The following is a 25599-nucleotide window of genomic DNA, read 5'->3' on the forward strand; positions in this document are numbered from 1 at the left end:
CACACACACACACACACAAACACACACAAAAAAGCAATCCATCCAGCGCCAAAATGCACAAACGAGCAAACAAAGTCTCCCCTCCCCAAAATACTCACGCGCTCGGAATACATGCTTTGCTGCGCGGCGGCTCGCTCAACAACATACTGCGTCTTGCTGTTAAAGGTGTAAAAGACAAGACCTGTTTGGCCAGAAAACCGATTCTTGAGAATATCGATTGCGCGAAGGGTGCCGCCAGGAGCGTCCGCAAACTTGTCAAACTTCTGGAGGGCCCACACGTTGTCTGCTTCCTGCGTCGCCTTGCCCGTGCCAGAGATGGAGGCCGTGTGCAAAACAGAGCCCAGGTTGGGACTGCTGGCATCGTCCTTGCGAGGGTGCATGACCAACGTGATGTGAATGTTCAGATCGGTGGACAGCTTGCGCAGTTTGGAGATGGCCTGATCCTGAATGGTGAACTTGTCAAACCCGCTCTTGGACGAAATGTCGAGCATGAACTGCAGATTATCCAGGACAACGTGCTCAATGTTGTACGCATATTCCGCCTGGCGAATCGCGTCAATGACATCGTCAATCTCGGTCTGGCCGAAAAAGTTCATCCAGAACATTGGGATGTGAGACATGAAGGACGACTTGTCATCAAAGTCCGCGCGAGTGACCTGGGCGAGGTCGGTGTTGTGCGTTTGACGGATCATGGTCTGGGCCAGTCGAGCGTTTCTGATTTCAAAGCTTCCCCACAAGGTTGGGACGTTCGACAGGCTGGCCAGTTCCAGCGACAGCTGGGACAGTACGGTCGTCTTACCAGCACCTACAATTGTGCCGCGCCCCGTCCGGCAGGCAGGCAGACAGACAGACAGACAGACAGACAGACAGACAGACAGACAGACAGACAGACAGACAGACAGACAGACAGACAGACAGACAGACGGACAGACAGACAGGCAAACAGACAGACAGAAAAATGAGCTCCTAATTTCAAAAGCGAAACAACGTTTCCAATCCCTCAAGCTGGTGCACGCTTACCTGTTGGTCCCGTGAAAATGGTCAATTCACCTCGACGATGCCCACCAACAATCGACGTCAGGAAAGGAAAGTTGACAAACGGAATGCCGCGCGCTTGGGCGGAGTTCTGGCTCAGCTCGAAAACATCCTCGCGGAGATCGTCAAAGGTGAGAATGCGGTCCACAGAGAAGCTGCGGGCTTTGTGGATAATGTTGCGCAAAGACAAGCCCGCGTCGAACGCCTGGTGAGGGTGGAAGAAGGTTTCGCGGCGACCGCGCGGGTTTTTGACGACACTCACGCGGTCGAGGCCAAAGCGACGTGCAAAACGGACCAGGCTTGGTGTGTGCAAGTACGAGTCAATCCACAGCGTGATGGTGCGGAAGGGCTCGAGGTGAGGAAGCAAGTCCTGGGGCAGTACGAGCCGGGCGGCATCGTCATGCTCGACCGCCGCTTGCACTTGCCCTTCGAGGGTGGTGACGGCCTGCGCGGACGAGTGAGGCGTGTCAAGCATGGGCGGCAGAAGAGCGATGGTGGGAAGGCCCGTCTCCTGGTGGACAAACATGGCATCCACCTCGTTCAGGGTGACGACGAGATGGTCGTGGGAAGACGAGCCCAGCGTGTGCCAGCCAAACACGCCAGGATGCTCGAACGGCGGGCGCACTGCTTCTGGGTTGGCGACCAGCTGAGTTGCGGTTGCAATAAATTCAGTCGACGGCACAACAGAAAGCTGGGCGTTTGCTGGGTGGGGCACTGCAGCCGCAACGGTGCCAGTCGAGTCCACGAACGGAGCAGTAAAGAAGGAATGCGATGCTGGGTTGGCTGGAAGTGTGGCAGCAGCTTGGCCGGATGCCGCCTCGTCCATACCGCCCATGTCGATCATGGCGGCCGCGGACGTGGACATTGCTCGCTTGCCAGACGCAGGTGGTGCAGCTGCCATAGATGGGGCGGGAGACGGAATTGGCTGCGAGTCGGCGGGGGCGACCGAAGCTTCGGCGACAAAGAGCTTTGGGGGAAGAGGGACTGCATCACGAACCAGGCGTTCGCGGGGCAAGGTTTCCTCGACCGAGCGCAAAAAGACATCCTTGACGGTGCGCATCCGCACGCGCCGCACAAAGTACTGCGGGATCTGGTCGTGCTGGAAGGGCAGCAAATGCTGCTCATGAAGGCGATGCTGCTCGGCGACGGCCTGTGCGTGCAAGGCCTCTTCTTCGGCGACCGTGGCGATACGACCGGGCTGGGACACGCGAAACACGGCAGGACTGGCCTCGACCGCCAGGCTGTCGAGTTCTGAATCGTACCGAACGGGTCGTCGCGGCGACGCCCGCTCATCCGCTGATGTCGGGACAGTTTTGGCGACAATGTGGCTGGTGTACGGGAAGACGAGCGCGGGGGCCGACACGACGCCCTTGGCATTGTCCACCAGCATGACGCCAACACCGTACTTGGCCAGCGTTTCACGACTTAGCGCTGCGCATCCAGCGGCAGCGAGCAGCGCGTCCAACGCGGGCGTGGGAAGGGCTTGCAGGTTGGTCGCGCAGTTTTGCGTGGTGCGAAACTGCGCCGCAGACGATGCGTGCCTGGCCAGCAAATGCTGAGGGGCGAGTCGGACCTGCGCACTGCTGGCATTGGGAATGGTGGTGACGGTTACAGCAGCAGCAGCGGTAGCGGTGGACGAAGGTGCGCGTGCGACTGTCGCAGTCAAGTCTCCCCATCGCGAGCCTGGCGTGCTTCCAACAAACCCGACCAGGGCATCCCATAGTCCATCGTGCAAGCAGGCTGTGCAGCTGAAAGCGCCTGAAATGCGGTTGACGTGGAGCGACCACGCACTGCCGCAGAACGGGCAGTTGGCCGCCTTGACTTGCGTGACTCCAACAGCCGTCTGAACACCGCGCTTGCGAAAGAAGCCCACGAATTCTTCTTCGTTGTGTCCATGTCTGGGTGTAGCTAGTTGCTGGAAGTTGCGAGCAGGCATAGTATTGCGCCGCGTTTCCAATCCCACTAGTGCAGCAGTGACAGCGCTGGTCGGTCTTGGCAATGTCAAGCGTCTTGCGCTTCCTGCTTCCAGAGGGAAGGTAATCACAAAGGTCACGAAACAAGAAGGCAAGTAAGCAATACAGAGGAAAAAAAAGAAAAAAAAAAAAGTCAGTACAGCACTTTGACGTTGACAAGTTGAGCAGTCTTGGCGCCTAGCCATGGTGCCTCAGTTCGACGCGGACATCCCACTCCCAGGACTCGACGGGGTTTGCTTACCTGCGCCAGGAGCACACAATGTGGATGGGAGTGCTGCTGTCGATGCCATCGCCGGGAGAAAGGTCGAGGCAGCGCGGCAGGGCGGGACTGTGGCGGCGGCGGCGCCTGTGCTTGTGCTTGGCGGTCTTGGCAGCGAGACGCGCGTGTTGGAGAGCCGAGCTAACGCCGTGGTGGTGCAGTGGCGCGCGACTGCCACAGTGGCAGATGCAGCGGCAGGCCTCAGGGCAAGCATTTGGCTAAAGTAGTGGGGGAGCACGACGGTGGGTGGTGGAAGAGGGCGGATGAGGGGTTTGGGTTGAGCGGTGGAAAAACAGAGAGTGTGCTGGCAAATCCATTGAAGGACATTGACGAACGGGGCTTCCACCATTCACTTGCATTTTGCAGAACTGGTTACACTGTTGCAAGGTTTGGCTGGAGGTAAAGGCGGCGGTTTCAAAAGTGGGCCGTCACTCGATTTCCAGCTTTCCCCTTCTTTTGCCCTCTCACCACAGCACTTGACAATTTCACCTTCCTGATCCAACGCTCCTGCAATTTTTGCTTTTTGTTGGTTGGTGCGTTTGACATCTCGAGCCGTCTTGATTTCCATTTCGCTAAAAGTCTCTCTTCAAAGCTCAGCTTCTCAATGTGGAAGCGAGCCATTCGGTCTCTCCTCTTTCTTTAACAATGTCGCGTGGTAAGCATGAAAAAACCATTGGAAAAAAAGTTTTCTTTCTTGCACAAGCTGCGGCGCTGTCCAGAGCCCGAGGACAGCCAGCCACCGGATGATCGACACGTTGCCATACAGAGGGACCGAAGAAGGGGGCAGGGCCTTCAGGGGAGTACGGGGGAGAGGAAAACGGTTTGGCTGAAAGCCGATCGCTTTCGGTCGCCCTTCGCTCCGTCGACCCCTTCTGCCCCATCCGCTGCCACTGGCCCCGCCTGCCGCAGCGAATCCATCGCCTCCATTGATTCAGTAACGGATTTGCATCCGGGGAGGCGGCAGACAGGCGATGCAGACCCGGCAGACGCATCGGCAACCCGGAATCGCTCGGCAGCAAAGCAAAATCGGATTGACTTTTTTTTTTGTTTTCTCCTTTCTCCTCGTTCCTACGCTCGTCACTGACCTCTACTCCACCCTCTGTGTGCTTTCTCTTGTCAATCTCGAACAGCCACGTCCGGAGGTGCCGGCTGCGGTCGTTTCCGCATTGCTCTCGGTCTGCCCGTTGGCGCCGTCGTCAACTGCGCCGACAACACTGGTGCCAAGAACCTCTACTTCATCTCCGTTACCATGGTCAAGGGCCGCCTTAACAAGCTCCCCTCGGCTGGTGTCGGCGACATGGTTATGGCTACCGTCAAGAAGGGCAAGCCGGAACTCCGCAAGAAGGTCATGCCCGCTGTCGTCGTCCGTCAGCGCAAGGCTTTCCGTCGTCGGGAGGGTCTCTTCGTCTATTTCGAAGGTATGTGTGATTTTTGGCTCGTTGATTGATGGTTGGAGTGTCTTGAAACACTGGACGGAGTGAGAATAGAGAGCGGAAGGGGTGTTGTTGGGAACTGGGATTTTTCTTGTTGTTTTCGTTCGTTCTCGCTTTTCTTCAACCTTTGTGGCAACTCGTGCTTCCGGTGATGACATGTTTGAATCTTATGCACTCATGCTGAAATTCACTAAAATCTACTAAACATCTTTCGGGGCTGAAGGACACGAACCACGATCCTCTTTATTTTTTTTCTTGTCATTGCTTTTGTTCTTTCCTCGTTCGCTCTGTGACTTGTCCTGCTTGCCTGCTTTGCCTTTCGCCTTTCACTGTTCTTACCTTTTTGTTTGCACTCTATACCTTTGATCCAAATAGACAACGCCGGCGTCATCGTCAACAACAAGGGTGAAATGAAGGGTACGTTTTTTTCCCCCCTTCAACTCGCCAACTTTGTCTTGTCCTCTTCTTCCACCGCTTGTACTCACCTTTTTGCAACCGTGTCCACATTGTTCCATTGCCCCCATTTCTACAGGCTCTGCCATCACCGGCCCCGTCGCCAAGGAGTGCGCTGACATCTGGCCCCGTATCGCCTCCAGCTCACCCAGCATCCAGTAATGCGTTGACTGCCAAGCTCTCATTGCCCTGCTCATCACTAGTGGTGATGGGGTTGTGGGAGGGAACGCACCATACACAGTTACACCGTCCCGCCTTCCTCAGTTGTTGAATGATGTTTTGCTCTTGTTGTTCAATGAAACTGTTTTTCTTCTTGTCTTGATCACGAACCACTTGCTATGTCACTGTATTTTGAATAGCCCAGCCAAGAGTAGAGGGGGAGGGGGTCTGTTCTCAGTCTTTTCGTTTGTCGTGCTTTTCGACGCTTTATCGTGGGTCGACATGGCTTTGCACGCGGCCATCCAGCGCGACCTCGACCTGGAGGAACAAGTTCTCAAGCGACTACACACCAAGCTCACCGATCAATTACATCGATTACAAGTGAGACGATGGGCAGAAAGAGTGGTGTTTTTGGGAGAATGAGTTCAAAATCGTGCTCTGACTTCTTGGACGATGCGACGCGCTTCCTCTCACTTGCTGGCTCTTTTTTTTGTTAAAATCCTGGGTGTGTGCGTGTTTCCGTTGAGCGTAGGTCGAAGAGACTGTGCTCGAGCGCATGGCGAGCGAGCAGTCCTCGCACATGTCCACCCGAAGCGTTCTCGATTCCTTGCTGACCAGCGCTGTTTCGACACCCACCCATTCCGCATTCGCCGGATCGACCGCAGCATCGTTCGGTGGTGGCGGGTACGCGGGGTCGGCCGCGTCGACTCCAGCCTTCAAGGCGCCCTATCCATCCTCCCAGCATCGGTTCTCGCAGCCATCCACCGCGGCTTCCACTGCGCCCGGCTCGCCCGCTGTCTATTCTAACAGTCAGAATGGTCATAGACCGGTATGTCGCTTATTTTGACGGCCTGCATGTGGTTGTTTCTGTTTGACCGAGAAAAATGTCTGAGATTTGTGGTCGCTCTTCTCACCATCATCACGCATTTGCCACCCCCGCTTGGATGTCTGCGTGTGAACGAATGCCTGTGGCACAGCTCGTACCACTTTCTCTAGAAACGGGACCGCGGATACGGCCCTCTGGGATTTCCGACATTTCCGATGCTGCTTCGTCTTCCTTGCTTGCTGCCGACAGCCGTGATGACTCGATGAGCGTCGACCCAGACGCCGACGACGACGACGACGACGACGACTTTGACGACGAAGATGATGATCTTGCGCGCGACGCGCTTCGACGAATTCTCGACACCGAGCTCGGAACCAACTGGGACGAAGATGGCGACGACGATGGCGATCAAGGCGAGGTCTTTGAGGACGAAGACGATGAGGACATGATGTAGTGGGCTGCATGTCGGGATTTTGGTGATGATTGCAGACCTCCCACATGTGCCCTCCTTGTACTGTAGATATGGATTGGAAAGAGAAGCTCGTTTTGATGAATTTGTTCATTTTGTGACAAGCTTGAGCAACTACGAGCGCTGGACGACGAGTGTGCCGTTTGGGGATTACGTGCACGATCGCATTCGCCATGCTTGAAGATGCATTCAAGGAAAGGGAGATGATGAAGTCAAGATCTAGGCTGATGACACCCATCGCAGCCAAAGATGGGAAACTCAGCAGTCAGTTTTCAGCTCGCATATTGCACAACTCTACTGCATTGAACTCCATTCTTCATTGAACCAAACACACAGCCCAAACACACACTCCGACAACAGACCAACAGCACAGACCAACGGGCACCCCCAACGATGCAGCAGTCCCCAGCCACTCCGCCAGCGGTGCTCTTTGGTAACCAACAACCTTCGCTCATCTCGCCCCGCTTCTCACTGACGCAGTCTAACGCCAAAAGCGTCGTCCGCGTCCTTCCAGTTGCACTTTGTTTTCTTCTCAAATACGCAACAGTGAGCTTTGGTCGCTCCCTCTGTTCCAGCATCCACAGCTGACGAGGGCAGTGGTCTGCGATAGAGTCGCTTCACGTCATCGCTTCCCGCCTTCCTACAAACCCCGACGCTCGCTCTCCTTCGCCTTTTCGTAACCCCTCGTCATCACACCAACCACCCCCCCTATTTTGAGTGAACAACAGAAGCAACGCAAAACAACTCGAAGCAGCATTTTGTCGCGTCCATCGAGCTTCAAAGCACAGTCAATATTGCAGCAGTCAAAATCGTGTGCAGCTCACTTCCCTTTTTTTTTTTTTTTTTTTTTTTTTTTTTTTTTTCATTTTGTGTTTTTTGTTTCAACTTTTTCGCTGTTTTTGGATTTTCTCAGACTTTTATTGTGCGCTCAAGCCCGGTGGATCTGTCGCGCCGTCGCCTGCCACCACGCCTGCACCCGCTACTTCGACCACAGCCATTGGGTATTCTGCAAGCAATCCCGGCTTTGGATTGCTCGGATTGCCGCCGCCGTCGTTTCCCCTCCAACCCGCGCCAGTCTACACGCCCGGCGTTGATCCGCTGCAAGGCCGACTGCTTCTCACTGCGACGCACGGATACTTTCGGTTGGCATCGGACAAGGCAAGTGTCCAGTCTGGTGGATTTGCACATGTTGGTTTTTTTTTGGCGCGAACAGCTGAGAAAGGTCGCAACAAACAGCAAAAAACCAGAAACAGCAAACAAGGCAAAGTTGCTAAAACTTGCAACCCCTTTGCTTCAACTTTGACCGAGTGCCACCCCACTTACTCGCTCCGAAGCCACGTTGAAAGCATGACCAATCGCTGATTGCTGGGGGGCTCAACGTTTGATTTTTGTGGTGCTTTGAAAACCCAGGTTGCATCGGAACGGCACCAATTTGCGTTTGCAGACGTCCGGAGTATTGTTGCGCCAGACGCCTTCATCCCAATCATTGTTGTCGACACTGCAAGAAAGCAGGTGAGTGTGATTTTGCCATCATCGTCGGTCGGTGGGAGTGAAGCGCAAGATATGTTTGCGCTAACGGTGCAAATGGTGGTGGCGTTTTTGAAAACAATCCAGTTTGTCTTTTCCAACTTTTTCCACCGGAACGTCACCCTCGACGCGTTGCTATCCTTGTGGAACAATAACAATACCAGCGGCAGCGGCGGAGCTCCTCCCAAACCCAGCAAATCTCCAGAGCCAGTGATTGTCGCCAGCGAGCCGCAACCATTGCGCCCAGTCAACAATATGCCTCCTGCCTCCTCTCCCATTCAACCGCCAAAGGCCGAGGCGAGCGCCACAACGCCCGCTTCCAACAGCCACGCACCAGCCTCGCCAGTTACATCATCGCCATCGTCGCTGAAGCGCCGAAAGCCGGATGTTCGCGTCGTTATTGGCTCTGCTTCAAACTCGCCGTCCGCTCCGGCAACCAGCACGCCCAGTGCTCCTGCCTCTCTCGGTGCTCTCAGTGACGCCGAAACAGAGCGAGCTGCCCTCACCGCTTGTAAGTGGATTTCCCCGTTGAAGTTTTTTTTTTTTGTTTTGCCAACCGTGCGTTTTTTTTTGTTGCCTCACTTGACACCTTGCTCTTTTCTGTCTGGTTTTGTGTCTGGTCTTTTGCTGCAGCCATCATGTCCACCTGGTTTACACCCCAAGAAACCACCGAGCAGCGCACGCTTCCTGACGGAACCGTCGTGGCCGTGTCGATCAAGACGGTTCGACGCGCGCTCACCAACGTGCCCTGCTTGGGGTGCCGAAACGTGGCCGCCCGGAAGAAGTGTGCCTCACAGCTGTGCGCCACTTGCTGCTGGGCGGCCGATTCCTTGTGTAAAGTGCACTTTACGCCAAAGTGGAAGGCACACCTCGCAGAGCTCGAGCGCGTTCGTTTGCAGCAGCTGCGTGTTCAGCGCGGCCCTTGCCGGCACTTTATGGCTGGCCACTGCCGCAACGGTGTAAACTGCCTGTACGACCACGGCTCGAACGAATATCTCAGTTCTCCCAGCATTGGGCGGCATCTGATCGAGTCCACTTCTGGCGCAGGCTCGTTGCGCGTCGTCCTTCGCGTTGTCTCTGCTGCCTCTGTTGGCAAACTTGGAATGGAGCTCGGCGACAAGATTAATCTTCCTGCCTCGGTGCTCATGTTTGCCGTGCAGCGCGAGCTGACCTATCCGATGGTGCGTTCCTCTGCGTTTTTCGTTGTTGTTTTGGTGTGGTTGTGGCCTGAGTGTTAACCCGCAAGTCTGTTTGATGTTGCAGGCATTTGAGATGACCAAGCACGTGGCCGAGCCGGCTCCTCCCAGCTCCACCACTGCAAACTCGTCAACCACTGCAGCCACCACGAATACCGATGAGCCAGCGACTGCTACTACGACTTCTACTACTACACCTACTACGACTACTACTGCTACTCCCCCGCCTCCTGCGAACGTGCACGGCGGCGTCCTCGATTTCACCACAGACGAAGGAACAGCCATCTTGCCCTCTTGGATGATGAAGCACATTGGCGCCGAGACGGGCGATCAGGTCGTCTTCCGCTACGCAAAGCTGCCCAAGGGCGAGTTTGTCAAGCTGCAGCCCGTTTCGACCACTTGGCTGGCTGTGCCGTTCGAGCAACGGCGCTCCGTCCTCGAGTATCACCTCCGAAACTACCAGACGCTGACGGAAGGCATGACCGTGTCCATCGAACACCACCAGTCGCAGCACGACTTCAAAGTGCTCGAGTGCAAGCCGGCGCGTGCGATTTCCATCATTGACACGGACATTGTCACGGATGTTGTCGAGCCGCTCGAAGACTTGCGCTTTGGCCACACGCAGCTGGTCTGTGACGCGACGCCCGTGACTGGCTCGGTCAAGAAGGGCGAGTCCCTCTACTATCTCTTCCATCCCAAGTCGGTCATTCCAACCGCCCTGTCCGGCAGCGATGCCTCGATTGCTCGGATTGTCCTGCGGGTCCATCCCATCTCTGGCGACCCCGATCTCTACGTCAGCCAGGCCGTCCTGCGTCCCCAGCAGGCCATGTACACCTGGTGTGCTCAAGAGCCCGGAGACAAGCTGTTGGTGCTCGAGTCCTCGTCCAATCCTTCTGACTGCGCCAATGGGTCGGCTCCTGCTTCCGGTCGTACCGACGAGAACTCCACCCCTGTCGCGCTCAACGTCAACACTCCCCTGCCATTCAACGGCAAGGATCCAGTCTACATTGCAGTGCACGCAGCGCTCTCGGACGTGGTCTTTACACTTTCGCTGCTTTCCAAGGTGCCCGAGGACCGGCAGGGCCATCGCCTGACGACAGCGTCCGAGACCTTGCCCCTCACCGTGTCTGCAGCAGGTGGGAATATTGCCATTGTCGAGGCAAAGCCTGGGCAACAAGCCTGCTCCAACTGCGGCAAGTGCTTTGCGCCAACCACACTCGTCATGCACGAGCGCAACTGCGTCAAGCAGACGTACCGCTGCCCGATCGACACGTGCAAGCAGACCATGCCCATCTCCATGAAAACAAAGCACGCTCTTGTGGCGCACACCGTCCTGCGTTGCATGTGCGGTTTTGAGGCGACCCAGCGCGTGCTCCACGAGCATCAGCACACGGATTGCCGCTTGCGAATGGTCGAGTGCACCAATCATTGGTGCCGCTTGCTGGTCTCGTACGGCGACCTGGCTCTGCACACTGCCAGTTGCTCAGCACGTACCACCAACTGCCCGGCGTGCCATGAGAGCGTCATGTGGTCGGCGCTGGACTACCATTTTGAGGCATTCCACTGCCTGCCCTCTGGCATTCTCAACTGGGAGCTCCCTCTGGTGCCCCAGCTCGAGGCCCTCAACGTCGAAATCAAGCCTCCGCGTCGAGGGCGTGGAAGCAGCCAGTCTGCGAACGAAAATGGCGACGAAGATGACGAGAACGGTGACGAGACGACCGATGACACTTCCGAAGTGGACCACGCCGACTCGAGCAACCGCAACCGGCACGTCTGTGAATGCGGTGCTGATTTCCGCATGCTGGATGATTTCCAAGTTCATCAGGTGAGATCTTGATGTCCTTGTTGTTGGTGTTTTTGGGATGATCACTGGACTTTGTGTACTAACGGATTGTCTATTGTGTTTTCCCCTTTTGCAGCTCACGGACTGCTCTTTGGCCCAGCACTGAACAACAAACTTTGCTTGGTGAACTCATTTTGCCAACTGCACTTGAACGCTTTTCAAGGCACACTGTTGATTTTCAGATTGTTTGTTCCATGTTGTTTTTTCTGCTTGTTTTTGTCTTTGTGGAAATCGTTTAATGAAAGCACCAGCGTCAATAAACCGCGTGTTGGATCATTCAACCTTGCGCCTTCAAGCAATAGGGATTTGCACGTCAGTGTTGCACGGCGTGCACAGGCAGTTGGCCCGACCAATGTGCATGGCCACGCACTTGTCGCAGGTGCCCTGCGCTTTGCGACTGGCAAGCAGCTCGGTCACAAACACGACAATCTTCTCCTCGGTGATGTTGGGCATGACAATCTACAAGGACAAAACAGGTCAGCTATACTCTCTCACAGACACCGTTTCAAGACAACCACCCCCCGGCAAATGTTTCGTACCGCATGAGCAATGTTGCCTTCGCAAGCCAGCTGCCACTTCTTGACGAATGCATGCTCGTCAGGCCGCTCAAACACGACCGTGTTGGACATTGGGTTGAGCATGCTGGACACGCCGGCGTCGCGCAGACGCTTGTTCAGTAGGGCCGCACGCGTCAGGCACTGGTGCGTGTCCTTGGCAAACCCGGACTTGCCTTTGAGTTGGATGGTGTTCCACATGAACAGAGGAGCCTGGCCGTTGCGGGATCCCATGATGGTCGTGTCCTTCGAGTTGAGGTATGCAATGTGCTGCTCCACCTTCTTGACGTTGTCTTTGCGGCAGATGACGACGCCAGCCGGCATGGGGCATCCCATGAACTGTGCAAAGATGAATATACATGAGTGAGGTCAGAGAATGTGCCACATGAGTTGGCAAAAACGAAAAACAAAAAACAAAAAACAGAAGAAAAAACAAACAACAAAACTCTACTCTACCTTGTGGCCCGACACGGACATGCTGTCGATCGGACGCGTAAAGTCGGCAACAACGGTGGCATTCTCCATGAGCGGAAGCATCAGACCAGAGAGAGCACCATCGCAATGGATGTGGAAGCGCTCGCGCGGAATGTTCAGACGAGCGAGAATCGCAAGAACGCGATCCACGTTGTCAATGGCGCCCTTGACCGTGGTGCCAATGTTCAGAGAGAGGATCACGGGCACGTCCAGATTGGCGGCAATCGACTCCTCCAAGGCGGCGTAATCAATCTCCCCAGAGTACAGCGACGGCACGCACACAGACTGCATGCGATAGTAGCGGGCGGCCTTGAAGACGGAATAGTGCGATTCTCGGGAAGCGTACAAGATGCCTGTCGGGAGGCACTCGCGTGCGAGCAGCAGACCATGCAAATTGCCTACAGGAGGGGGGTCAGGGTGAGGGTTGGCATGTACAAGATGGCCAAGCGATCAATCACCAAACTCATCTCACCTTCGGTGCCGCAGCTCGTCACATAGCCCCAGTAGTCTTCGCGAGGAATCTTCCACAGATCGGCGAAAAAGTCCAAGACGCCAATCTCAAACTTGCGGGTGTGGACTTCGTAGTTGGACGCTGCCAAACAGAGTCGATTAGTTTGGGGGTTTGGTGATGCGTTGCTATTTCAGATGCAGCTCACGGCTTATTACCAACAAAGCAGTCGCCAAGGTTGTTGCAAGAGTAGTTCATGAACGAGTGCAGATGCTCATTGTCGAACGCAAGGTTGTACGGGTAGCCAAAGTGGTACGCGGTGCGCTCGGCCAAGAAATCGCGGTAGGCATCGAAGGTTTGCACGACGGCTGCCTTGCGCTTGGCGTACTCGCGCTGTTTGGCATTTCCAAGCAATAGACAGACACACACAAAATTAGATGAGAGACTCCCCCTCCCCACCGCGTGAATCATAGATGCCACGAAACTCACCTCGTCCGCAGTCAAGAACAAATCGTGAGTATCAGGATGCGGTTCAGTTTGCGCATTCGCCGCTGCGAAAGCTAAACAGGTGAGCGACACGCGCAAGGTTCATGCATGTGAGCACATAACTGCATAACTGCGAAATTAACGCACCTTTGGGAGTAGTGGTATTCGCAGCGAGACGATCCAGTTCAGCTTGCAGCAGGTTGAGCTATTCCAAATGAACGGGACAAAACAAAAATGAACGCCAGGTCAAACATTGAGTGAACAGAATACCGTGCAACTGCCAACTTGGACGCCGAACTACCTACCACAGTCGGGGAAAGCGCGGGTTCGTGCGCGATTCGCTGCTTAAGAGCAGAAAACTCGGGCGTCTCCATGAATGATTCAACGAAATTGGCGCAAAAACGGTCAAAGATGACGCGCGTCACACGGGCGGCCTTCTTTGTCGCCTGGAGCTGTGCGGTGACGGCGGCAAGGCGCTCTTGGTTGACCACTGGCGCGAGTTGGGCGACGCTAGCCAGCGAGCGAGCTTCAGCCTTGACCGTGCTCGAAACAGGGTTGTAGAGTTGAATCTGCGCGCCAAAAAACACATCGAAGCAAAGCACAAAAGTTGGAAACCAGCACTGTTTCGCGTGCATTCAAAAATCCCAGCCTTTTTCCTCCCTTGGAGCACTGACCATTTCAGACTCGACCCCAATGTCCGTGACGGCGGCGCGAATGTCGACAACGGCCTCCCAGAGCGCAGTGACGGTCGTTGTCATTGCCTCGGACAGCGCTGAGACAAACTTTGACTTTGCGTCTGCAATTCGGCCCAGGAAGGACGCGTTGGTGGCAGCCTCGTCTTCGTGGACGTCGTGGTCGTGAGACACGCTGGCATCGTGGCCTGCGACGAGGATGCGCTTGGCCGAGTCGAGGAGGCTCGTGAGACCTGCCACGTCGACGCTTGGCAATGGACGCGTGGATCCACGCGACACGCCGGATTTGGTCGCGCAGCCAAGCTCACCCTGGCCAATCACGGCGTCCGTCAGCAGCGCGACCTGGCCCACCGACGAGGCGAGCGACGTCAGTGCCGATGACGTGTTGTCGCTGTTGAGGTGACGGAAGCATGGCATTTTTTGTTTTCGGACGTAAAAGCAAGGTATCCAAACGTGAGTACGTGTCGGGGTTTCGCATTGAATTGTTGCGCGGATTTTTTTTTTTTTTTTGTCTTTATCATCGTTATCTTTTTCTTTTTCCGCCATCGCAATTAGGTGAAGATACTGTTTGAATAAACGAAACAATGCAATACGTAAAGAACACCTTCAATCTCAATGATCAAGAAGGAAGGTCAAATCTGTGAAATGGAAACAATAAAAAAAAAAAAAAAAAAAGCGGAATTAATCACAAAAAGTGAAATGTCGGAAGTCAAAAAAAAAAAAAAAAAAAAAAAAAAACCCGAAACGTGCTTTTTTTTTTTCTGCGACATTGTTCGACGATATGTAGCGTCCAATAAAAGGAGCACAAAATGCGATGGCATTGTGCAGAGTGCGGATTGTGAACAAAGAGAAGAATTACAACAATGCATTGACGATGCGACGGAGTGATGGGAGTGTTGCAGTGAGAATGGCGACAACGAGCAACAATCGGGGTGGCGTGGTTTTTGGTTGGATCGGGTTTCTGAGTAGAGTTCTTTAGACGAAAGAAGATGGCCGTCCACACACTCTGCAGTGCTCAAAGTCCTCTCATTAGAGAATGATATGCTCATGCAGAATGCCACAGAAAAAAATGGGTGCAGACGCGGGGGTGAGACATTCAAGCGATTGCAGTCTTGTTGGAAATGGAATTGACTTTGGCAAAGTCACGGTCTCTCCTTTCGTTTCGCCAGCCATTTAAAAAAAACGCAAGCACAACGCGCGCTCAAGGACAAGAAGCAAAGGAGCAAAAGGACAAATGCAAAGCAAGAAACTAGAGCAAGTAGAAGAAGCGGGCGGGGGCACCTGGAAGCGACAGTGGCTGCGACAGTGGCAGCAACGGGCAGAAATTGATCCATTGCTGAAACCAAAGATGGAAGAAAACGAACAGAAAAAATACAAAAGTGAACTGAAGCTCAAAGAACGAGCTCGAATAAAGAGCTGGATAAAGTGATAAACACAACATGCATAATATTCAATGCAGCTCACGTCAATGAAGCAGTGCAAGTCGAGTGGCTAAGAATTGTCGAAACCCGACATTGTTCGCTCGATTCTGCACTTTGTCCATCACTCTCACGCACCACTTTGAGCCCCAACAAGCCAGCTAGCTCGCGCATTGACGAAGCCAAGCGCGGAAGACGTGAACCGTCCAAGTTGTACAGTGAAAAAGTGGTTTTTTGTGGATTCAGCTGATGCGCGTCCAATGCAGGATGATATGTGGCTTGGAGCGCCATCATGACAGAATCAACTCATCCACCCCCAGTTGCAGCAAGTCGGCAGCTAGTGCAGAATGACCAATAGAGGCATGAGCCAAAATGCAACGTTCAGACACGAGTTTCACACCCGATTGCTCTGAGTCACGCTCCCTTCCATGCTCCACGCTCACTCTCATGAATAATCTTGCTGGACATGACCGTGCCAAGAGCGAGACAACCGAGGCGGATGCTCAAACTTTTGTCGTTGCCTCCTTTTTCAATGACTTGGCTGCTGAATCATTTTTTTTTTTTTTTGTTGTTGTTTTGGTTTTTTCTATTTTCTTGGATTTTTTTTTCGAATATCTTTCATGACTGATTCGACTTCTCGGAAGGCGCTCTTGCAGCCGAGGCTGTCGCTGGGACTGCTAGTTCTACACGTTCTGCTTGGGCTGCTAGTGATGGAAGCGTCGGCGGCGTACAGAGGTGGGTGTGTTGGATGAAGCGAGTGCTTCTTGATGGCTAAGCCATATGGTGTTGTGGTGAAGGAGCGATAGCGCATGATTGCATGTGAACGAGTCAGCGAGTGTGCGAGGGATTTGATGAGTGCGATTGGGCGGAGGGAATCGCCGTCTCAGAGCAGGCCGCAGGGTGAGAGTGCGAGGGCGTGAGAGGGGAAAGTGTGGATTTTGATTGCGATTCGATTTGAGCCCACTGTTCCTCACTCACTTGCCATGCGTTGGGTCGTTTTCGGCTTTGATTGCTTGTGGCTTAGGGGCTTCGTTTTTACCGACCGCGGCGGATGAGATTGTGAGAGCTGCGGGAACTGGAGTGGTGGACAACCTCGCCTCCGCGCAATGTCCCTCTGGCAAAAGCATCATTTGGGGCTTCAAATGGTCGTAAGTCGCTGTCTCGAGTTGCTTGTTTGTTCGAGGCAGCATGGAGAGCTCATCCCTTTTTGGAAACTAGGTGGTCGACTGGTCAAGACAGTTTACCATCATGCTTCGCAGACAATAACGGGCCGTGCAATAGTACGTGATTGTGATTTTTGAGCGCCTCGTTCTGCACGTTGCTTATTATTATGGCATTTCAGTTGGCGCCACCAGTTGCTCGAGTTCTGTATGCTCACAGAGTACTACCAGACAGTACATCATCATTGTTTGTCGAGCGGGCGCTGCCATCACCGGTTTGACGCAGCAGACGGCTTATGGTGCTGGGGCGCAAACCGCCTCCTGTCCTGCTGGCACCGTCATTGTTTATGGGTTTTCCTTCTTCATGAGCGACGGACTGGCCAACACCAACTGTCTCTACAACAACAAGGTCTGCGATCTGGGCCAGCAATCTTGTTCAACTTCTAGCTGCTCAACAAGGCATTGTGGCGGAAGTGGGGGCGATGAGTATTCGTTCATCTACCTCCTGTGCATGCCATCCGCAGCAGTAACATTGAGCTCTGCAGATTTCGTGTCGAAGACAGGAACATCGGGCGCTGATAGCGTTGCTTGCCCGGACACTTCCAATTACAAAATCAAGTTTGGCGTGGCAATGCATGAAACGGGTTTTTATTACGACCAAAATCCGTCCAACTGCCTCATGTTAAACAATCAGGCTGCTACGTATAACAGCGACATTCTTAATCATGTCGCTTGCGACACCTACGACGACAGTTGCAACAACGACCAGTTCTTCCTGCACGCCATCTGCGTGGACGTCAGCGCACCTTCCACGCCCTCCATCACTTCACCGACCCAAAATCAGATCGTTCGGACCAACTCGGTCACATGGACTTTTACGGCGACCGACGCTCAGTCCGGCATTGACCACTACGAGTGCCAGTTTTCGTCGAGTGGCGCATGGACGACTTGCACTTCCAATCAAGTGTCGACCTTGGATGTGGGCACCTATTCTTTCCAAGTTCGCGCTGTCAACGGAGCGGGCCTGACATCATCCAGCTCGGCGCTCACATTCTCGGTTGCGTGCCCCTCGGAGTGCGCTACTTGCAGTCCATCCGATGTGAATGTGTGCCAATCGTGTGCGTCTGGATTCTACTTGTCTGGAACATCGTGCGTCTCGACCTGCCCTGAACCAAACTGGGGCAAGCCTGACGGCACCTGTGGCGATTCCTGTCCTGCGAACAAGTATGGAGACATACACCAAAGTCGTGCGTGTGTTTCAACTTGCACGAATTTCGCGCCAGCGAATGCATCGCCGAGCACAAGAGTTTGCGTTGACCAATGTCCTAGCCCATATTATGCCGATTCCAGCAACCACCTTTGTGTTGAAAGCTGTCCTGCTCCCAACTATTTTGGTGATGCTTCTCGAAACTGTGTCACACCCTGCCCCGATGGAACGTACGGAAACCCCTTGAGTTCTCCTCGTGTTTGCGTGTCAGCTTGCACAGGCGGGTACTATGCCGAGCCAATCAGCAAGGTTTGTGTCCAGACTTGTCCTGCTGGGACTTATGGCGACGGTCTGCGGACTCCGCCGTCGTGCTCGGCGAGCTGCACTAGTGGCACCTTGAAAGATGACAGCACTCGACAATGTGTTGCGAATTGCCCAGCCAACTCTTGGGCGGATTCTCCGACTGGAAGCTGTGCTTCGAGCTGTTCTTCGGGACTTGTCAAACAAAATTCAACTTGGACGTGCGTGACTGCATGTGATGGGAGCCTCTTTGCAGATTCTTCAAGCGGATCGTGCGTTGTGTCATGTCTGTCGCCGACGTACGCAAATTCTCTTGCTACTCCGCCATCGTGCTCGGCGAGCTGCACTGGTGGACGCTTCAAAGATGACAACACTCGACAATGTGTTGCGAATTGCCCAGCCAACTCTTGGGCCGATCCCTCAACTAGCAGCTGTGCCTCGACCTGCTCCGTCGGGCTTGCGCACAATGCCACCTGGTCTTGCGTCAACACTTGCACTGTCGGCTATGCCGACAACTCGACTCAGTCGTGCGTGACTCGATGCCCAAGCGGCACTTTTGCTTTGAAGCCGTCTCATTCATGCGTCGCTGCGTGCCCATCTGGCTACAACGCCTCCAACTCCACCAGCTCGTGCGATGACGGCTCTTCTGGCGCTCAAAGCAATGGTGGCAGCAGCCGTGTTGCCGCAGCTGCTGGAGCCGCAGCAGCAGGCGTCGTTGTTCTGATTGCGATCGTGGTCGCGGTTGTACTTTTGCGTCGAAGGAAGCAAGGCCGCAGCAACCACAAGATGGAAAGCACTTCCGCTTCTATCGAAATGACCAACCCGAACTTTGCTTTGAGCCACGATCCAGTCTACGATGTTGCTGGTCAAACCAAGCAAAAGAGCTCTTACCCTGCCTCGGCTGACTACGCACTGCCGCTCAAGCCAAACCCCAGCGATCCCGAGTATGCCGCGGTCGGAGGATTGCCTTATTCTACGCCGTCAATTGAGTACAGCCTTGCAGTGGTCTCAACATCTGCAATGCTGTCATCGCAGATAGCCACTGGCGAGCGCAAGCTGCTCGGACGAGGCGCCTTTGGAGAAGTGTTTTCCGCGAACGTGTCCATTGCCCTCATTGCTCCCCAGCATCGCCACCTGTTTGCCCCTGGCGCGCAGACGGTGGATGTCGCAGTCAAGACTCTGCAATTGGATGCGAACGTTCGAGCGGAGCAAGACTTTGTGCACGAGGCCGAGCTCTTGCGCAGGCTGAACCACACCAACATTGTCAATGTCCTCGCGGTGCTCCCAGCCGGACGAGGTCAGCCGCAAATGCTCGTTCTGGAGTATGTGCCGTATGGTAAGTTCTTGACATACAGTCGTAGTTCCAGCTGGTGAAGCGGATTTTCATTGGTGTTCACTTTCATGAAAACTCTACAGGTGATCTCCGCAATCTGCTCCGGAAATCGGCAAAGAGTGGTGTCGTCTGGTCGCTAGACGAGTATGTGCATGTGGCTACCGGTGTTGCCGAAGGCATGGCGTACTTGGAGCAATCGCGTGTGCTTCATCGTGATTTGGCCGCACGGAATATCCTTGTTGGCGAGCATCTGGTCGCCAAGATTGCCGACTTTGGCTTATCCAGGGAGCTGAACGACAAGGACTATTACAAGTTGCAGTCGAAGCAGAAGTTGCCGATTCGCGTAAGTCGATTAATTGCCGAGGACGCTTTGGGTCGATGGTTTGTTGTTTCTTGTGGCCTTGTATTTACACTCGGGTGCATAATAGTGGATGGCGCCCGAAACACTCAACTATCGCAAGTTCTCGAGCCAATCGGATGTATTCTCGTATGGCGTTGTGCTTTGTAAGTTGGATTTGCACTTGTCGAGCAAAGGTTGAATTCCGCGACGTTGCTCACGCTTGCCTTTTGAATCAGGGGAGCTCTTTACAATGGGCCAAGTACCCTGGGCGAAGGTCGAACGCGAGCAGTACCTTGTGGGTCTGGAGCGCGGCGATCGTTTGCCGCACCCTCGGGACTGTCCTGCGCAACTCTACTCGCTGATGTTGACGACCTGGGAATGGGAACCCTCTGCACGCCCTTCGTTTGCCGACTGCGTGCTTTTGCTTCAGCAGGGCCGTTCGCCACGCGGCACAGTTCGCGATTTGGGGGCTTTGGTGCATTGATTTGTCGATGAACGCTTCTCCAAGCCCTGGTCTTGCCATGTACTTATTATCACTATGGTATACTAACATGCGATGGTGGAATCGGGAAGAATAGACCCGACAAGAATAGAAGGAGGGCAGCAATGAACAGCTAAGCCAGTTTGCTGTGTGTTGACAACTCAACAATTGCGGCGCGTGTTTGTTTGTTTGTTTGCATTTGTCTCCACTTGTTTGGATTGTCTGTGCTTTGAATACACCGCACGGCACGTATTTTGACGAATACAACTTTACGTTGAACACTCCAAATGTCTTCTGCTGGATCACCCACACAAGCACCAGTCAAAGAGAAGGAGATGCCTTACCCGAAATCGCCTTCGCTCCAATCTCGCCAATCTGAGGCAGAGGCCTTTCCACAATGCGGCTCACATTAACACGAGTTCTGAGCCTCCATGACGAAATGACACAACTTAAACTGGTAGTCCAGTCTCCATTCTCTCACTTTTTTTTTCTTTCACAAGATGTCAACGCGCGTGTCGATTGTTCGCGCTCCGCTGCAAGCCACATTGAACGTGACCCCCGTGACGCACACACTGCTGCAGCTGCACCTGCCAACCCATCACGACCACGACCACGACCACAACAGTGATGACACTGCAACCACCCCAACAGAGCTCCAGCAACAGCAGCAACAACAGCAGCAGCAGCAGCATGGATGGCTTGCAAGCTCAACGCCTGGCACTCCGCCCACACCCGCCACCTCGCCCGCAACCACGCTGACACAGCCGCCCAAGCTGCACGACGCCACCCCACAGCAAACACATACACAACAGCAGGCTCAGCAAACCCCGCAACCCCAACCCCAACAGCAGCCACCGAACAAGCATCGCGTGCCTGCCCCGCCGTCCATTCTTGAACAAGCAGCCGCGCGTGCCACCAAGACCATGGTATGTTCTCTTTCTCTCTCTCTCTCCGCGTTCTCTCTCCTCATCAACTCATCGTGGCTTCTCACTGTGCAGTTGAGTGCGACTACTCACAAGACGAAGGCGGAGGGTTGTTCTTGTATTGGAATCGCGTCGTGTGTGGGGCAATGCGCAAAATTCTCCCATTCCACTCTCACGCACTCCTTCCCTCTCCTTCCCTCTCCCTCTCCCTCTCCCTCACTCACTCGCTTCTCTCTGCTCTCCTGCTTGAGCTTCTTCTGTTTGTTAACAAAAAATCATGACAAAATCCTTTTCAAAAAAAAAAAAAAAGAAAAAAAAAGTCAGCAGGACAAATTAGCCACGAGTTTCAGCCTAATTTTTCAATTCACTATTCAGTATAAATCGACCCATCACAGTTTTGTAGGGATTGTCGGGGTGCTTTTGTGAGCCGCATCCTATGATTTCCCTTTCTTGTCTTCCCATTGGCTGCACATGACGCGGCTCGTGCTCCATGTCAGCAGGCCAAAATGCCACCCCCCCGATTCGCCCCCCGTGAGTGCCAGAGTGGCGCTACAAATATTCAAGCCATTCCACTGAGAAGGACGCAGTGAGAGAATGAGTGCGATAGAGCAGCGAGTGAGTGGGTTTGGCGGGTTTTTCCGCTCCTTCTCGCTTTTCATTGCGCAAGAACACCAACGCATCGACCCAGCATCCCAGCAAACCCAAAGTCGTGTGCTCAAAAATGAGCCTATGTGGTGTATTGCTCGTTCCGTGAGCACATATGTCTCTAGGTTCAAATTGTGTCCCCTCCATCTGCCATTCCAATGGCAGAGAAATGGCCACACTTTTTTCCCCTTTGTTGAGCTGTTTCGCCACTTCCGTTTCGTCGTTTCGTCATGGTGACAGTGATGATGACACAAAAATTCACTTAGACTCACACAAAACACACACAACTTGATTTTGGCAGTTCACACCCCATCTCAAGCCGGGCCGGTCATTGCTGCAGGTACAGTAAAACCACCTAGACGACACTTTGTAGCCTTGCCAATCACTCAACTTCCCCGTCTTGTCTTGTGACAGATTGCTGCGGCCATCCCAGAGGCAAACATCACCCCGAGCACGTCGGACTTTGGGAATCCTTTCGTCACGTACAAGCTGCAAATAACCCTCTCGAGCCAAGTCGAGGCTGCAGATCCCATCAAGCGCACGCGCACCTTCACGCTGAACAAGCGATACTCGGAGTTCTTTGACCTGTTTGTGACGGTAAGCCTGCACACCGAGACAGAACGGAAGCATCTCGCTTTTTGACAGTTCACTCACTTTTTTTCTTTCTCTCTCTCTCTCTGGCAGCTCGCAATCGAATTGCCCGGATCATTTATCAGCGACTCGTACCCTCCCTTCCCAACAAAGGTCATCTTTGGCAACTTTTCTGCAAGGTTTATCGAGAGCCGCCGAAGAGCGCTCGAGCAGTTTTTGCAATACCTCGTCAACGACGAGACGATTGTTGCCAGCGCGACTCTGAAGACATTCCTGAGCCTCTCGCAATTGGTAACGATGGATAGATTTGCAGCAGCTGCCGTTCTTGAGTTCCACCTCTGTTTCCCCCCCTCCCTTTTTTTTTCCCGCTCGTCGCTCACTTGCTCGCTTTGCACTTTGCCCACTTTCACACTCGGACAGCAACATGAGCTCCACACCATTCACCGCACGAGCGCCCATTCCGACGGCTCGCTGGACACAAACTTGTCTGCCGAGGAATCCCTTCGGCTGATCCAGAATCTGCGAACCGAGCGCCGAAACGATCTCAACGAGTTCCGCACTGCCTTGCATGCCAAGGAAGCCGGCCACCTCACCTGCAAGATTTGCTTCGATCGCAACGTCGAGGTGACTCTGTATCCCTGCGGCCACACGTTCATGTGCGAGCGTTGCGCTCGCCGTTTCGAAACCTGCCCAGTCTGCGCGCGCGGCTTCAACTTTTACTGGAAGGTTTACTTTTGAAGACCATCTTCTATTTTCATCCCCCCCTCCTCTTCTTCTTGTACTGGCGCTCTTCTCCACACTTCCTTTAGTTTTGATTGATTCACTGTTTTCTTTTTGTACTTTAACCCGTTTGTGTCTTGATTCATGTTCTCGCTTCTCTCGTCTCTCGCTTCATTTGTTTTCTGTTGTTCGCCCCGCTTCCCTTCTTGTGTTTCCTGCATGCCAATGTTGTTGTTTGTTTGTTTGCGTTGTCATCTCATCGTTGTACCATCTCCCATCGTTTTGTTGTTTTTGTTGTTTTTTGTCTGACTGTATCGCTTTTTTTTTTTTTTTTGGTCTGTGTTCTGTTGCATTCCGCAACCCCCCTCATTTGTACTACTTACTTGTTATAATACGACTCGACTGTTTTTTAACACGTTTACGTAATGATACAACATGATATCCTGTCCGCATGCACTTTATTTGGGATTCCCCAGCTTAATAACATCGGGCACAACATGATTAGATGGATGCATGACTGGTCCTTCACGACCAACCCGGTAGCTAGCTGACTTGTCTACCATTCGTTTGTGCATCTCGGTGGGCTCCTCGACGAGCGGGGACATCGAAACAAGCGACAACAACAACAAACCAAAATCCTTCGACGAATGAGCGCGGGAATCCCACAAAAGAGGCGTTTTGCGTTGTGCCCTATTTAAGGTTCAGAGCGAATTGAGTGATTTTGTTCTCAGTCCTCAAAACAACCATACAATTCGTTTTGATCAAAACACGCAACTCATGAATAGCGCAGAGTTCGAGTTTCAACCACAAGGACGCTCTGCACCACAGTTTGAGGTAAAAGTCTCACGGAGCACAAGCAGTTCCGACACGCTCCCCATATACTACACCAGTTGCATCCCATACCACAATATTAGCGCCCGGATGTCGGGGATTGTGGGGGAATGGATGTGCGATTTTCCGATCGTGCCGCTAAGATTGCTGTAGCTCGCGAGCATTGACGATCTGGCCGCGTTCACCCCAAACACGCACTCAAACAAGACATTCAATGCAAAGAGTTTGGCAGCGTGATTGTCCACGAGCCTGGATGTTTGCAAGACTGGGGAAAGTTGGCAAGGTGCATCACACAGCAAAAGAACCACTGTGCCGCTCAAAACTTAAAATGGCCCATCCGCTCTCACACTTTATCTGTCCACATACGACATAAACACACGCAATCTAAAATTTCAATACAACAGTATGAGGGTGGATTATTACCGAGTCTGGGCGTTTGCCATACGGGGGAAGTTGGTGCGGCGTGCACAAAGAATGTACCACACAGCTAGACAGCCAGGCCAGGCCGGTACACAAGCCGGTAAACAAGCCGGTAAACAAACCGGTAAACAAGCCGGTAAACAAACCGTCCACACCCGGCTTACTACGAGACGGCCAAGCCGTGTAGTCCGATCCCATACACTATCCAACTTAGTTTGACAATGTGCAGTCCGCAGGTTCATGTGGTGATTCCGAAGGAACACATTGCCCCATGCGAATCTACCTATGGCAGTCCATTGGTTCAGTACAAAATCATCGTCACGTTTGAAAGCGCGACGACTCGCAAGCTCGACTTTGTAGTGAGGAAGAGATTTTCGGAAATCCGCGAAATGTACGATGGTGTAAGTCGCGCACCTCCACGAGCCGCAATACCGCATTGAGTAATGAGGGTAACATCACCTCACATTGCTTGTACATCTCCAATTTCAGCTTCGCGTCAAGTTTCCTGAGCTGTTCAAAGACGAACGCTGCCCACCCTTTCCAGCGGGAGCAATTTTTGGCCTCTACAATGTCACGTTTATCGACACCCGACGAGTCGCGTTCGAGAAACTCTTCCAATACATCGTCAGCCAAAAGGAACTCAAGTGTAGCGATAAGCTTTCACAATTCTTGGAGTATTCGGTGAGAGCTTGCGATCGCGTTGAACAGTCCGAGTAGTCTCAACATTCGAGCTCACGTGCTGCTTCCGTTGCTGATTGGGATGGTGCTCGCAGAATCTCCTCAAGGCCCTCAGTCGTCAAGCAGATCAAGCATCTCAAGTACCGAGGCACGCAAACCCTGGGGCTCCTCGGACCAGCGTGCATTCTGATGGCTCGTTGGATGCCACCTTGTCTTTTCAGGAAGCCATTTTGCTGATCAAAAGCCTGCGCAAGGAGCGCGAGAATGAGCACGCAGCATTTGCGGAAATACGCCGTCTTGCAGAATTGGATTTTGAGAACGAAGTGCAGGCTCGTGTCGAAGAATCCAGTCCCGTTTGCAAGATTTGCTGGCTGAAGTCAGTTGAAGTGACTCTCGTTCCTTGTGGACACACAGTCATGTGCGAAAAGTGCGCGACCGATTGCCCCGGTCACCGTTGCCCCTTCTGCAACGTGGAGTTTACCCAGTCGCTGAAAGTGTTTTTCTAGAGCGACAGCATCGGGTCCTCGTCGACTTGGTCTCATCATCGCGTTCTTGCACATCTTTTCTTTTCAATTTGTTGATACTATTTTCTTCATGGTGCATATGCCTGTTCTATTTGTCGATTTTCCGGCACCACTGCTGTTTGTGTTTGTTCTCAATACAATCAAATTCACGCACTGCCATCCAAACACAGGCTTCAGCACAAACCAGTTGCAATACAACCA

General features: G+C 53.4%; 8 protein-coding genes across 8 annotated transcripts; 6 read left to right on the forward strand and 2 right to left on the reverse strand.

Moving 5' to 3' along the window:
• Nucleotides 1–98: 98 nt before the first annotated feature.
• On the reverse strand, nt 99–3481 carry CAOG_08565 (hypothetical protein; the record flags this gene model as incomplete). The annotated part of the gene is made up of 3 exons (XM_011271845.1): nt 99–805; nt 1021–3054; nt 3250–3481. Coding segments are annotated over 3 exons (2973 nt in total), but the record flags the coding sequence as incomplete, so codon positions are not given.
• A 349-nt stretch (nt 3482–3830) lies between these two features.
• CAOG_01966 (60S ribosomal protein L23) lies at nt 3831–5497 on the forward strand. Its single transcript, XM_004364777.2, has 4 exons — nt 3831–3922; nt 4398–4685; nt 5076–5117; nt 5233–5497. Exons 1-4 carry the CDS (start codon nt 3913–3915, stop codon nt 5313–5315), a joined length of 423 nt encoding a protein of 140 aa, XP_004364834.1. The 5' UTR covers nt 3831–3912; the 3' UTR covers nt 5316–5497.
• A 45-nt stretch (nt 5498–5542) lies between these two features.
• Nucleotides 5543–6692, forward strand: CAOG_01967 (hypothetical protein). Its single transcript, XM_004364778.2, has 3 exons — nt 5543–5693; nt 5845–6141; nt 6290–6692. Exons 1-3 carry the CDS (start codon nt 5595–5597, stop codon nt 6590–6592), a joined length of 699 nt encoding a protein of 232 aa, XP_004364835.2. The 5' UTR covers nt 5543–5594; the 3' UTR covers nt 6593–6692.
• Nucleotides 6693–6874: 182 nt separating this feature from the next.
• Nucleotides 6875–11449, forward strand: CAOG_01968 (ubiquitin fusion degradation protein). Its single transcript, XM_004364779.2, has 7 exons — nt 6875–7040; nt 7521–7765; nt 8018–8119; nt 8222–8645; nt 8768–9315; nt 9398–11155; nt 11250–11449. Exons 1-7 carry the CDS (start codon nt 7001–7003, stop codon nt 11277–11279), a joined length of 3147 nt encoding a protein of 1048 aa, XP_004364836.2. The 5' UTR covers nt 6875–7000; the 3' UTR covers nt 11280–11449.
• Nucleotides 11382–15200, reverse strand: CAOG_01969 (serine decarboxylase). Its single transcript, XM_004364780.2, has 10 exons — nt 15109–15200; nt 13810–14218; nt 13441–13704; nt 13283–13340; nt 13139–13200; nt 12868–13042; nt 12674–12793; nt 12184–12599; nt 11713–12066; nt 11382–11632 (listed from the first exon to the last, which is right to left on the reverse strand). The coding sequence occupies exons 1-10, from the start codon at nt 15159–15161 to the stop codon at nt 11465–11467; spliced, it is 2079 nt and encodes a 692-aa protein (XP_004364837.2). The 5' UTR covers nt 15162–15200; the 3' UTR covers nt 11382–11464.
• Nucleotides 15201–15865: 665 nt separating this feature from the next.
• Nucleotides 15866–20156, forward strand: CAOG_01970 (tyrosine-protein kinase Srms; the record flags this gene model as incomplete). Its single annotated transcript, XM_004364781.2, has 8 exons — nt 15866–15980; nt 16270–16393; nt 16464–16525; nt 16663–17629; nt 17735–19248; nt 19329–19588; nt 19674–19749; nt 19822–20156. The coding sequence occupies 8 exons, from the start codon at nt 15866–15868 to the stop codon at nt 20067–20069; spliced, it is 3366 nt and encodes a 1121-aa protein (XP_004364838.1). The 3' UTR covers nt 20070–20156.
• A 381-nt stretch (nt 20157–20537) lies between these two features.
• On the forward strand, nt 20538–23351 carry CAOG_01971 (hypothetical protein). The gene is made up of 5 exons (XM_004364782.2): nt 20538–20992; nt 21936–21974; nt 22049–22231; nt 22319–22516; nt 22646–23351. The coding sequence occupies exons 1-5, from the start codon at nt 20567–20569 to the stop codon at nt 22961–22963; spliced, it is 1164 nt and encodes a 387-aa protein (XP_004364839.1). The 5' UTR covers nt 20538–20566; the 3' UTR covers nt 22964–23351.
• A 334-nt stretch (nt 23352–23685) lies between these two features.
• On the forward strand, nt 23686–25557 carry CAOG_01972 (hypothetical protein). The gene is made up of 4 exons (XM_004364783.2): nt 23686–24332; nt 24426–24597; nt 24686–24877; nt 24970–25557. The coding sequence occupies exons 2-4, from the start codon at nt 24586–24588 to the stop codon at nt 25378–25380; spliced, it is 615 nt and encodes a 204-aa protein (XP_004364840.2). The 5' UTR covers nt 23686–24332; nt 24426–24585; the 3' UTR covers nt 25381–25557.
• The last annotated feature ends 42 nt before the right edge of the window (nt 25558–25599 follow it).

Source organism: Capsaspora owczarzaki, assembly GCF_000151315.2.
Source record: "Capsaspora owczarzaki ATCC 30864 unplaced genomic scaffold supercont2.2, whole genome shotgun sequence".
NCBI lineage: Eukaryota > Filasterea > Ministeriida > Capsasporidae > Capsaspora > Capsaspora owczarzaki.

What these genes read in the sequence shown, in the direction of transcription:
- CAOG_01969 (XM_004364780.2), bottom strand. Translation starts at nt 15,161, where the DNA reads ATGGATCAATTTCTGCCCGTTGCTGCCACTGTCGCAGCCACTGTCGCT. An exon ending in GCAGCCACTGTCGCTTCCAG is followed by an intron (nt 14,219 to 15,108) that starts GTGCCCCCGCCC and finishes TCACCTCAACAG; the next exon opens with CGACAACACGTCATCGGCAC. An exon ending in GAATACCACTACTCCCAAAG is followed by an intron (nt 13,201 to 13,282) that starts GTGCGTTAATTT and finishes TAGCTTTCGCAG; the next exon opens with CGGCGAATGCGCAAACTGAA.
- CAOG_01966 (XM_004364777.2), top strand. An exon ending in TCTCTTCGTCTATTTCGAAG is followed by an intron (nt 4,686 to 5,075) that starts GTATGTGTGATT and finishes TGATCCAAATAG; the next exon opens with ACAACGCCGGCGTCATCGTC. An exon ending in CAACAAGGGTGAAATGAAGG is followed by an intron (nt 5,118 to 5,232) that starts GTACGTTTTTTT and finishes CCATTTCTACAG; the next exon opens with GCTCTGCCATCACCGGCCCC.
- CAOG_01967 (XM_004364778.2), top strand. Translation starts at nt 5,595, where the DNA reads ATGGCTTTGCACGCGGCCATCCAGCGCGACCTCGACCTGGAGGAACAA. An exon ending in ATCAATTACATCGATTACAA is followed by an intron (nt 5,694 to 5,844) that starts GTGAGACGATGG and finishes CGTTGAGCGTAG; the next exon opens with GTCGAAGAGACTGTGCTCGA. An exon ending in GTCAGAATGGTCATAGACCG is followed by an intron (nt 6,142 to 6,289) that starts GTATGTCGCTTA and finishes CCTGTGGCACAG; the next exon opens with CTCGTACCACTTTCTCTAGA.
- CAOG_01972 (XM_004364783.2), top strand. An exon ending in CACAATTCTTGGAGTATTCG is followed by an intron (nt 24,878 to 24,969) that starts GTGAGAGCTTGC and finishes TGGTGCTCGCAG; the next exon opens with AATCTCCTCAAGGCCCTCAG.
- CAOG_01968 (XM_004364779.2), top strand. Translation starts at nt 7,001, where the DNA reads ATGCAGCAGTCCCCAGCCACTCCGCCAGCGGTGCTCTTTG. An exon ending in GCGAGCTGCCCTCACCGCTT is followed by an intron (nt 8,646 to 8,767) that starts GTAAGTGGATTT and finishes CTTTTGCTGCAG; the next exon opens with CCATCATGTCCACCTGGTTT. An exon ending in GCGAGCTGACCTATCCGATG is followed by an intron (nt 9,316 to 9,397) that starts GTGCGTTCCTCT and finishes TTGATGTTGCAG; the next exon opens with GCATTTGAGATGACCAAGCA.
- CAOG_01971 (XM_004364782.2), top strand. Translation starts at nt 20,567, where the DNA reads ATGTCAACGCGCGTGTCGATTGTTCGCGCTCCGCTGCAAGCCACATTG. An exon ending in CGGGCCGGTCATTGCTGCAG is followed by an intron (nt 21,975 to 22,048) that starts GTACAGTAAAAC and finishes GTCTTGTGACAG; the next exon opens with ATTGCTGCGGCCATCCCAGA. An exon ending in TCTTTGACCTGTTTGTGACG is followed by an intron (nt 22,232 to 22,318) that starts GTAAGCCTGCAC and finishes TCTCTCTGGCAG; the next exon opens with CTCGCAATCGAATTGCCCGG.